General features: G+C 43.8%; 1 protein-coding gene across 2 annotated transcripts in view; it reads right to left on the bottom strand.

The window, feature by feature from the left end:
- Positions 1 to 12,452, bottom strand: part of sema6ba (sema domain, transmembrane domain (TM), and cytoplasmic domain, (semaphorin) 6Ba) — a 96,400-nt gene that overhangs the window by 38,328 nt on the left and 45,620 nt on the right. For both annotated transcript variants that reach the window (XM_034182395.1, XM_034182396.1), the window contains exons 4-5: positions 7,450 to 7,510; positions 5,935 to 5,997 (exon numbers count right to left, since the gene is read on the bottom strand). In XM_034182395.1, coding sequence (XP_034038286.1) covers positions 5,935 to 5,997; positions 7,450 to 7,510 — 124 coding nt within the window. The remainder of the gene's footprint in view (positions 1 to 5,934; positions 5,998 to 7,449; positions 7,511 to 12,452) is intronic.

Genomic DNA, 12,452 nt, shown 5'->3' with positions numbered 1-12,452 from the left:
CCTTCAGACCCAGTGTCCACTAGTGCTGGAGCGTGAAGGGTAAGATCCCCCACTAAGGATCGTCACTGGGATGCGTGCGGATCTACGGGCTTTCCCCGCGTGAATGTTATGGCCCACCCTTAACCCAGTCTCTAAGGGCGGGCGTTGAAGTTTAACCGCTTGGGGCAGTTTCTTTGTATGTGCTCATTAGAGCCACAGAAAAAACATTCTCCGCGAGCTAGCCTCCGTTGTCTGTCATGTGATTTTACTTTAGCCCTGCTCGTGTCCATAGCTTCATCAGCAGGGGGAGCTGTTGCTCCACGGAGCTCTCCGACTGTGGAGCGTGGGGACGGCGGCACCCTTTCGGACCCGGAAGGAAGAGGGATGGCTCGCGCCCGGCCACGCCCTTCACCCCGGTCCCGATGGTGTTCTTCTACCCGGTTGTCTAACCGTATGACCAGGTCGACAAGCCCGTCAAAATCCCGCGGCTCATCCTTAGCCAGCAGGTGCTCCTTCAGGACCGGAGACAGTCCGTTTACGAAGGCGGCGCGGAGTGCAACGTTATTCCAGCCGGACCTCGCAGCCCCGATGCGGAAGTCGACTGCATACTCGGCTGCACTCCGACGTCCCTGTCTCATTGATAGCAGCACGGTCGAAGCGGTCTCGCCTCTATTGGGATGATCAAACACCTGTTTAAACTCCCTCACAAACCCAGTATATGTCGTTAGGAGCCATGAATTTTGCTCCCAGAGCACCGTAGCCCAGGCTCGTGCCTCTCCTCGAAGCAAATTAATGACATAAGCCACCCGGCTGGCATCTGACGCGTACATGACGGGACGCTGTGCAAAGACGAGCGAACCCTGCATTAAGAAGTCTGCGCACGTCTTGACACAACCTCCGTACGGTTCCGGAGGGCTTATGTATGCTTCAGGGGATTGGGGGGGGGGGTTCGTTGAATCACCACTGGAATGTCTGTATCTAGTGCTCGGTCAGCTGGAGGAGGTGCTGCAGCAGCGCCCTGAGTGCGCGCTTCCACCTGGGCAGTGACAGCCTCCATCCTCCGATTGAGTATAACGTTCTGCTCGGTTACCAAGTCCAACCGAGCAGTGAAGGCGGTTAAGATGTGCTGCAGCTCACTCGACACGCCTCCTGCCGACGCCTGTGCACCCTGTGTTTCCATTGGTGGTTCAATCGATGGTTGACGCCCCTCGGGATCCATGACACTGGCCGAGAAATCCTGTTGTGAAAGTGTAGGGACATGGACCCACAACAGGGGGCGCAAATGAACGGACAATGGAATAAGCCAAAATATAACAATTTAATGTTGTGAATGTGCATAACAGAGCAACAGACAACACAATTGAGATCAACAATCAATAAGTCACGGTGACGTGTGGGCAGGCTCGAGGATAGAAGACGCCCGTCCAGAAAAGAGCCGGATCCCACACGCTTTCCACTGCCACCGGATCTGAAGCACCCCGGAGCCACCAAGCGCTGGGTCCCCAGGTGGCCACTGCCTCCGGCTGTCAGATCGGGTACTGCTGGCATGAAGAACAGACAGGTGATGGTGGGTGCGTGAACACCCAGCAAACAGTCAGAAAGGGTGGGAAACACCTCCACTTCTCAATCACAGTCACACAGGAACAAAAACGTGCAGCGCCTGAAGGAATACTTATCCGAGGAGCGAAGACGTCGTCTCCTCCCAGCTTCCAGCTGCTGACCAGTCAAACAGGTATGCCTGCAAATGTTCAGAAAGTTGTATGGCACAAAACCACGGCTGAGTGTTTACCCGAGTGGTAGACGATTTCTCGGCAGTGAGGTGAAGATGCTGCTCGGCTTTTATGGAGATGTGGTTGTGATGATGATGAGTGACAGCTGGTGCTTGTTGATGAGTGACAGCTGTCACTCCCGGTTGCTCCGGCGCCCTCTCGTGCCTGAAGCCTGCACTTCAGCCCGGGTGCCCTCTGGTGGTGGGCCAGCAGTACCTCCTCTTCAGCGGCCCACACAACAAAACCAGCAAATATTGATGATATTGCAAAGGTGGTGAAATAGCTGAAGATAGGGAATGCTCAAGGGATCTTTAGTATTGGAGATGTGCTTCTTTTTATGAGTGGATATACTGTTTGATTTGGTTAATAGGTTAATAATCCCCATTAAGTAGGTGGACATCATCGCCAGCCGATACCCAGGTACCGTGAGCAGTAGGCAGAGCAGGGGCAGAGTTTGTGTTTTTTTCTCAGTCAATTCTGGTGGGATGTGTTCTGGGAACTACTTTGTTCAAAACTGGCATGAATTGGGTGCTTAGTAGGGCTGAGGAAGTTGACTTGACCTTGACTTTGTGGAATCAATGGATACCGTGATTACAGCACTGTAGAACCTGAGGGAGGAATTAGAGTGTCTGGGTTTTGCGATTGTCCTGTACTAAAAACTAGTGTACTTGGCCATCAGAAGTGTATCTGTGTGTGGTGAAAGAGTCAAACTTCACTTATCTCAGCAGTAATGTTAGTGTTTGTGGGAGGGACCTCGGTCTTTGAGGTTAAGAGACACCTGTGAAGAGTTTATGCTACCATGACATCACTGCACAGAGGTGTTTGGCAATACCAATACCTTTATTCACGGTTTTAGAGTATCCCAGAATCATTTGCACGCTCAGGAGGGAGGCTTGATAATGGCTCAGCTTAATGCTAACTTTAACATTGAAAATGCCATAGACACGCTAGCGCGTTAGCTTCGGTCCCGTTTTAAAGTTATAAAATACATCTATCAACTGTTTCAGAAGACTGTAACAGGTCAGTTTAACATAAAAAAGCTAAATATTACTCACAGACATATGCTCTTTAGGGTTTTAATGGGGAAAAATTAAGATAAAGCAAAGAACCAACAAAGCAGCAGATTGAAGATCAAAGTACTGCTTCATTGGTTCAAGGTTAAAAGCAAAACTGCACTGCAGAAACGGTTGATTATATAGACCCACTGCAGAGTCTGTAATCAATGTAGAGAAATGATCATTTTCCTGACAAACACCCCCAAAAACAACAGCCACTCTGAAGGAATTGTTAAGCAAAAGGCTATTGATGTCGATGAATCGAATCATTTCTTAAGGATACCTGAAAAAAAAAAACGGTTCCCAACATGCAACCCTAACAACAACACGCTTTTTAAAAATATAAAACACATTAAAGGCTCACAATTATCTTAGTTAAACTCCTAAATACATATTTTGGTTGAACTCACCTCCATAACGACGCAATGTTGCAAACAAGTTGCTGCAAACGCTTGTTTACACTGACAACTAAATCTCAGCCTCCCCAGCGAGAACGTGATTACGTGCGAGATTTGACACCATAAAGGTGTCAATAGGAAAACAAAGGTCCAAGTCTTTCGGGCCCTGGAGTTTCTTGTCTTACTGTATGGTTGTAAGATTTAGATGCTAATTGACCATGACTGCACATCTTTATGGTATTCTTTTATCTTTTTGGAGAATCCTTGGCTGCCACTGTAATGACTTTGCATCAAACGTATGGTTACTTAGGGAGACTCGGATGGGGCTATTACTTACATTGTAAGGGAACTTCAACTGCAACATTTTGACCTTGTGGTGTGCATCGCTGCATATGATCCAGCATGCAAATACCTGAGTATTGCGGACCATAGCAACTAGAAAAGGCAAAGGCAACACCCATGTTTCACTCCAATACACAGATGGCTACTTTCAAGAGGTGGGGATGGACTGGTGTTTGGCCTGGGTGGTTGCTATCCAGGACTCAATGTGGTGTGATGGATCTGGTTCTTGGACTGTAATTGTACTGAAACTTTCATACTAGATGCTTCATAAAAATGTGAATATCTTTACCCCTAAACTCAGCATATCTTCATCAGTGTGAATCCTTGTCATCACATGGTTTCCCTTTTTCAAAGCCAATTCCTTTTTTCTCTCCTCTTATTTTCCTCTCTTTTTGTGGGCAGCACATCTTTTCCTTTTGTTTGCCTCTTTCTCACAGCCTAGTGGCTACCCTATGCTGCCTTCATGTTCCGTCCCCAGCTTCCTCCACCTACACACATCCCATTCCTACCTATACTGTTCTGACACTGATTTCAATTACACTTTCCTCCCCGAGGCTGTGTCAGTCTCAGCTCTTTTTGCCGTGTAGTGTTTTCAGTTGATTATTTTTTTTCTTTTCTTTCTCCGCAAGATTGCACTTTGCTGGTGGCACAGGTGCTTTTACACAATAAAGTTTATATTTTAGGTTACAACTTTCCAGCCATGCTTCAACTGTGTGAAGTCAAGCTCGTAGACGTTTTTGTGGATTTGATGAAAAACATGGATGTACGAGGTCTATTAGAAAAGTATCCGACCTTACTATTTTTTTCTATAACCATATGGATTTGAATCACGTGTGATTACATCAGACATGTTTGAACCCTCGTGGGCATGGGAGAGTTTTTTCACGCCTGTCGGTTACGTCATTCGCCTGTGGGCAGTCTTTGAGTGAGGAGTCGTCCACCCGCTCGTCGATTTTTTTCATTGTTTAGGAATGGCTCAGAGACTGTTGCTTTGTTTGATAAAAAATTTTTCAAAACTGTAAGGCACAACTGAGTGGACACCATTCAATAAATTCAGCTGGTTTTCGGTAAAAATTTTAATGGCTGATGAGAGATTTTGGTCTGGTAGTGTCGCTTTAAGGACGGTCCACGGCGCCTGACGGCGATCTGCGCTTCGAGGCGGCAGCGTCTCGCCGTTTCAAGTTGAAAACTTCCACATTTCAGGCTCTGTTGACGCAGTAAGTCGTCAGAGAACAGAGAACTTTCAGAAGAAGTCGGCATGAGGAGTTTATTCGGACATTCCATTGTTAACGGTCATTTTGTAATGAAAGAACGTGCGGGCAGAGTCGCATGTCGGGCTGGACCCGACCGCGGGGGGTCGCGGCAGGAAAAACACCTCCGTTGGAAATCTTAACGGGCAAGTTGGAACATGCCCAAGCTGTTAAACAATTTCTCAGTTACTCACTTGTTGAAAGCCATTAAAAGCCGCCTGAATTCTACAAATGGTTTTCAACACGGAGGTGTTTTTCCTGTCGCGGCGCACACAGATTTGCCGAGTCGTCACGGAAACGACTCAGCGAATTTGCGCGTACGTCTTTCATTAAAAAAATGTCCTTAAACAGTGGAATGTCCGCATAAATTCCTCAAATTCCTAATCTTCTCTGTTCTCTCACGATGTCCTGGGTGAATTAAGCCTTAAATTAGGATGTTTTCAGCTCGAAACAGGCCGACGACAGCGCCTGGAAGGGCTGCAGGACGTCCCGCTCCGTGGGAAGTCCTTACACCGACAGAAACACCCCATAATCTCTCATCAGCCGTTAAACTTTTCACAGAAAACCAGCTTAATTTCTCGAATAGTGTCCACTCGGATATTCCTCACAGGTCCAGAAAAAATTTTGATAAAGCAACGCGCGCCGTCTCGAGCAGCGTGTGAAACAAAGGAATTCAGCCGAGAGGGCGGGACCACATCTCACTCAAGGCCTGCCCACAGGGAAATGACGTCACCGACACGCGTGAAAAAACTCACGCATGCGCACGAGGGTTCAAGCATGATTGGTGTAATCGCATGTCATTCAAATCCATATAGTTAAAAAAAAAATAAAAGGGTCGGTTTATTATCTAAGAGACCTCGTATGTGGAAAAAAGGGTGGTGGGGGTGTGGTGTTGGGGGGGGGGGGGAGCAATGCATGAAAATAGGTTTTCAGCTTCATGGATAATGTTTGGCCTGGGTCACATTTCACTGAGCTAGTGCAATTAATCAGTGTGTTGATTCTCTATCTGCAAGATCAAATTTGTGTAAGTACTGTGTGCAACTGCACCCAAAGGAAATAAAGTTCCTTGAACAGCTGTTGTGACACTCCATGTGTATGACAGTGCACATGTAAAATTAGATCTTGCGTACGAGTGTTATACCTCATGCTTGCCCTTCATCCGACACACGCGGATGTCATTCTTATTGGATTCCCACGTCCGTTTCTGCAGCACGAACAGACACAGGTAGAACACATACACATGTGATATTAAATTTCATTAGTGCGTTTCTGTGTACGAGGTCTGTTAGAAAAGTAACGGACCTTTTTATTTTTTGCAAAAACCATATGGATTTGAATCACATGTGATTGCATCAGCCAAGCTTGAACCTTCGTGCGCATGCGTGAGTTTTTTCACGCCTGTCAGTTGTGTCATTCACCTGTGAGCACGCTTTGTGGGAGGAGTGGTCCAGCCCCCTTAGCGGATTTTCATTGTCAGGAAAATGGCCGAACGACTGCCGCTTTGCTGCATCAAAATTTTTTCAATTTCAGAAACTGTGAGAGACAGCCAGGTGGAAACCATTCGGAAAATTCAGATGGCTTTCGATGAAGATCTTATGGGTATCACACAGATTAAGGAGCATTACAACCGGATTAAAGACGGCCCACAGCGGCTGAGGGCGCGCCACGCTTCGAACGGCCATCGACAGGCTGAAACGACCAGATCATTTCCAAAGTGAAGGCTGTATTGATCTGGGACGTTGTCTGACTACCAGAGAAATGGCAAGAGAGGTGGACATAGCACTTTTTCGGCACATTACACTGTTACAGGAGATTTTGCAATGAAAGACGTGCGGTGGAATTCACGCGTCAGGGCGGAGCCGCTAATGGCGCAGAACAAAAACCACCTCCGTGTTGGAAGTCTCACGGGACATGCCCAGCTCTTCCACCATTCGGAAGATTCAGATGGCTTTGGGTGGCTTTTCAGTCGAGTGAGTATCCGAGAAATTGTCTTAGATCTGAACATGCCACATGTCCTGTGAGACCAACACGGACGTGCTTTAGTTCCGCGCCATTAGCGGCTCCGTGGCAAATTCCTCTGCTCCTGTTTTCATGACAGAATCTCCTTTAACAGTGGAATGTGCCAGGAAAGTGCTATGTCCACCATTTCTGCCATTTCTCTAGTAGTCAGACTACGTCTCGGATCAACACAGCATTCAGTTTGGAAATGATCTGGTCGTTTCAGCCTGTCGATCCCCGCTCAGAGCGCGGCGCGCCCTCCGCCATTGTGCGCCGTCTTTAAACCGGCTGTACCACTCCTTAATCTCTGTGATGCCCATAAAATTGTACCTGAAAGCCATCTGAATTTTCCGAATGGTGTCCACCAGGCTGTCTCTCACAGTTTCTGGAAAAATTTGATGCAGCAAAGCTCCAAATCGTTCAGACATTTTCCTCACAATGAAAATCCGACGAGGGGGGAGGACCAGTGCTCACTCAAAGCGTGCTCACAGGTGAATGACGCAATCGACAGGCGTGAAAAACTCACGCATGTGCACGAAGGTTCAAGCTTGGCTGATGCAATCACACATGATTCAAATCCATATAGTTTTTGCAAAAAATAAAAAGGTCTGATACTTTTCTAACAGACCTTGTACATGTGCAACAGAATGTATCTTACCTTGCTATAGAACATCTCATCACCTGCCATGTTATCCAGCTCAACTCTATACAAGTCATCTCTGGGAAAAGAAAATGACAGAATAGAAGCAGCACTTAGCTTTTAGTTATCAATACTCATGTAAGATGACTGAAATGATCCTTTATTTATTGTTCTACATATAACACATACAGTACATTCTTCAATTGAAAATCTTATATGCAATATGCATCAGGTGTTGGCTAAAGCCTCATCTCACTTTGCCTACTCTTGTTGAAATAAAGAACATAATTATGATTATTATTTTCATCACCTCTTTTATTCTTTATTTGAATGTTTAAATTCTAAAAGCAGTGCACAATATAAAGCTTACGTCCGAAGTGAGCTGTACGCTCAATGGCCACTTACCCCGTGACACCTGTTCAACTGTTCATTAAAGCAAAATATTATACTATACATGCTTATGAGTTCAATGGTATGAATATTTCATGAGGTGAAAGATGGTACATTCCATATTTCACTGCATGAAATATTCTTTCCATTGAAAGAATGAAAAAACATTCATTATTAGTTTTATATAACGGCTAAAATAGATCCTTGTCATTTGATATTTTATTAATTTATAAACAACAGAAAAGGAACTTGCATTTTGGTATTCGTCACTAGTGCTTTGATGTCAACAGTCCAACACAAACGTTAAATACAAGTCCAAAATTGTTCTCAGCCAACTTGCAAAAAAGAATTCTGATGATGTAGTCCGTGACGCCGTCTGCTGACTTCGTATACACACGAAAATAGTGTCAGAAATTTGTCTAGCTTTTCATCCTAACAGCGCTCTGTGCCTCCAGATGGCTTATGGTGTAGTGGATTTGTTTTTTTTGTGTGTGTGTGTTACAAGAATTAGCACCATCCTTTAGCTCCTTCAAATTGTCGTCTGTCAGCAAAACAAACTCTGCCAAGTTTAGCTAAACGTCGCCCAGCGTGCAATGGTACAAAACGTATGGAACCAAATTTGCACGGCAAATGGTACCAATTTGGAGGCTAAATGCAACGCAACACAAATGGGACAAATAATTATAGAACGTGACATACAAAGCACCAATCAAATGATAAGGATCCACTCAGTCGTTATATAATATTATTTCTCTTTTGCTATGTAGGTTCAAGTGAATCTGCTAAATTTCAAATGAAGCACCAGACAGGGGAAAAATGCTTTAACTTTGAATGTGGCCTGGTTGCTGGTGCCAGATGGGCTAGTGTGAGTATTTCACAAACTGATGAGCTTTGGGGTTTTTCATCCATAACCATCTCTTGGGTCTACAGAGAATAGCTCAAAAAAGAAGAAACATAAGGGTGCGTCATTCAAAAATTACTTGACTGGATATTGGAAAAATATTCTGATTCTTCTCTTACACACATTACACACATTATTGTGGATTATGTAGGTTTTCCTGTAGAGGAACAGACTACTTGCTTCACAGTTTGAGTTGATGTGCAAAGGCAAAATACATCCAGACAAATGTGTGTGTTAATAGATTAGTTGCCTTAAGACAGGGAAAATGATATTGGGATGGTATTGTCTTGGCAAATGCTGAAGGTTCCAGTGTTGGTTTGTATCAGACATGTACAGTGACTTGCAAAAGTATTCGGCCCCTTGGTATTTCACACATTTTAATTTGTTTATGCCATTTCAAATACAAAAAGTACAAAAAGGCAATATAAAACCTTCTAAAATGATCTTCCTTAAACTCAAACTCAAAGCAAATCTCTGCAATTTGCATAAATAAATTAAAAATAGAAAAGCCAACATGATGGGTTGCATAAGTAATAGGCCCCTTTGGTATAATACCCGTAAATAATAAGTTTCATTGCCAGTTTTCTTCAGACAAGTCAGGGGATGGATAGATGAAGATTTCCGAGTCATTGAATATGTCTTCGACTTTATTTACATCAATCATGAAGAAATACAAATAATATGGCACTATATCCTCCTGACTACCTTCCTGGCTGTGATTGGAGAAATTGTGCACAGTGCATGTTTTGCATTTTGTACCAGTTATACAGCTTCATGATGAAGTGGAGCAGAGATAGTGCAGCAGATAACAGAATATTTGCAGAGGAATCCTTCAAATCCGGTTACAAGCACCAAAGTTTGACTGTGTATACCTTTTGGTACATATTTTAGAAAAATAACATTGGCCATTTGAATTTTCAATAGGGGGCCAAGTAGGGGTCAATTGAAGAACTGCATAGGGATAAAAAAAAAAAAGTCCCAATCATATTGAAAGCTATACCACATTATGTGTCTGATCACAAAGATTCCAAAAAGACATAGTTTGGACTATCTATGACTGAATGTTATGGAGTTATGGGGTAAAAACAGCAAGCATGGCGACAAAGGTCACTCTCAGTTTGTACAGGGGTCAAAAGTTAAAATTGCTCCAATTATGGTAAAACATGATGCAAATTATTGGTTGAGTTAGTAGGATTTTAAAAAGGAATAGTTTGCACCATGTGTCATGCTTAGTTATCATGTTACAGGGTAACATATGTCACATGTCATACAATCCAATGGACGTCAACATTGTTTGACCTTTACTTTGGAAACCAAACATTCAACACAGTCAGAAATATTCCATTTGTTAATCCTATTAGTCCAACCAATAATTTGCACCACGTTTTACCAAAACTGGAACAACTTTAACTTTTGACCCCTGTACAAACTGACCTTTGTCACCATTCTTGCTGTTTTTACCCCATAACTCCAGAACATTCAGTCACAGATAGTCCAAACTATACCTTTTTGGAATCATTGTCATCAGATACATAATGTGGTAACACTTTCAATATGATTGGAACATTTTTTTTATTTTGACCTTATGCAATTCTTCAATTGACCCCTACTTGGCCCCCTATTGAAAATTCAAATGGCTAAAGTAATTTTTCTACAATATGTACCAAAAGGTATACACAGTCAAATTGTGGTGCTTGTAACCGGATTTGAAAGATTCTTACAGTTATCTGCTGTACTAAGAAAGAATTTCTTTCACCAAAACATCAAATCTAGGCTTGTATCTCAGACGTACCATCTAGCAAATTGTAGCTGAACTTTCAGGTCTTATTTTTAAGAAAATTCTACTCTAATAATTTTTATACTGAGAAGCCTGATTTACTTTTTGTATTTGAAATGGCATAAGCAAATTAAAATGCATGAAATACCAAGGGGCTGAATACTTTCACAAGCCACTATAAAAGTGGTATTGTGCCATTCCTCATGAAAGGCAGTTCTCTGGGCAAAAATGACTTTGAAAGAGGTTAGAGAATAATGGGCGCATGGAAAGGCAACAGTAACTCAACGACACACTTGTTAACAACAGAGAAACACATCAAGCCTTGAAGCAGACAGCAGTAGAATACCACACCAGGTGCCATCCCTGTCAGCTAACAACAGGCAACTGAGGCTACAGTGGGTACAGGCTCACCAAAATCACACATTTGAAGAATGGAAATACATTCCTTCAATCCATCTTCTGTTGTATTAAAGATTCACACTGGTGGTGAACTTTTCTACTAACTGCTTGATGCTATTATATCTATAGCAGTGGTGTTCAAAATATTCCAGAAAGGGTGCAGGTTTTCTTTGTAGCCACTGACTCCAGCAGGTGATTTCACTGATGAACTCATCCCATCTGCTCAAAGTGATGTTAATCAGTGAAATCACCTGCTACAAAGAAAACCTGCACTCTCTTGGCCTTTCTGGAATATTTTGGAATATTTCTGGAATATATATATATATATATATATATATATATATATATATATATATGCACTCAACAAAAATATAAACGCAACACTTTTGGTTTTGCTCCCATTTCATATGAGATGAACTCAAAGATCTAAAACTTTTTCCACATACACAATATCACCATTTCCCTCAAATATTGTTCACAAACCAGTCTAAATCTGTGATAGTGAGCACTTCTCCTTTGCTGAGATAATCCATCCCACCTCACAGGTGTGCCATATCAAGATGCTGATTAGACACCATGATTAGTACACAGGTGTGCCTTAGACTGCCCACAATAAAAGGCCACTCTGAAAGGTGCAGTTTTGTTTTATTGGGGGGGGATACCAGTCAGTATCTGGTGTGACCACCATTTGCCTCATGCAGTGCAACACATCTCCTTCGCATAGACTTGATCAGGTTGTCAATTGTGGCCTGTGGAATGTTGGTCCACTCCTCTTCAATGGCTGTGCAAAGTTGCTGGATATTGGCAGGAACTGGTACACGCTGTCGTATACGCCGGTCCAGAGCATCCCAAACATGCTCAATGGGTGACATGTCCGGTGAGTATGCCGGCCATGCAAGAACTGGGACATTTTCAGCTTCCAAGAATTGTGTACAGATCCTTGCAACATGGGGCCGTGCATTATCCTGCTGCAACATGAGGTGATGTTCTTGGATGTATGGCACAACAGTGGGCCTCAGGATCTCGTCACGGTATCTCTATGCATTCAAAATGCCATCAATAAAATGCACCTGTGTTCTTCATCCATAACAGATGCCTGCCCATACCATAACCCCACCGCCACCATGGGCCACTCGATCCACAACATTGACATCAGAAAACCACTCACCCACACAACGCCACACACGCTGTCTGCCATCTGCCCTGGACAGTGTGAACCGGGATTCATTCGTGAAGAGAACACCTCTCCAACATGCCAAACGCCAGCGAATGTGAGCATTTGCCCACTCAAGTCAGTTACGATGACGAACTGGAGTCAGGTCGAGACCCCGATGAGGACGATGAGCATGCAGATGAGGTTCCCTGAGACGGTTTCTGACAGTTTGTGCAAAAATTCTTTGGTTATGCAAACTGATTGTTTCAGCAGCTGTCCGAGTGGCTGGTCTCAGACGATCTTGGAGGTGAACATGCTGGATGTGGAGGTCCTGGGCTGGTGTGGTTACACGTGGTCTGCGGTTGTGAGGCTGGTTGGATGTACTGCCAAATTCTCTGAAA

Source organism: Thalassophryne amazonica, chromosome 12 (assembly GCF_902500255.1).
Source record: "Thalassophryne amazonica chromosome 12, fThaAma1.1, whole genome shotgun sequence".
In the NCBI taxonomy this organism is placed as follows: domain Eukaryota; kingdom Metazoa; phylum Chordata; class Actinopteri; order Batrachoidiformes; family Batrachoididae; genus Thalassophryne; species Thalassophryne amazonica.
The sequence above is the reverse complement of the archived record's forward strand: the minus strand, read 5'-3'. Positions and strand labels throughout refer to the sequence as shown.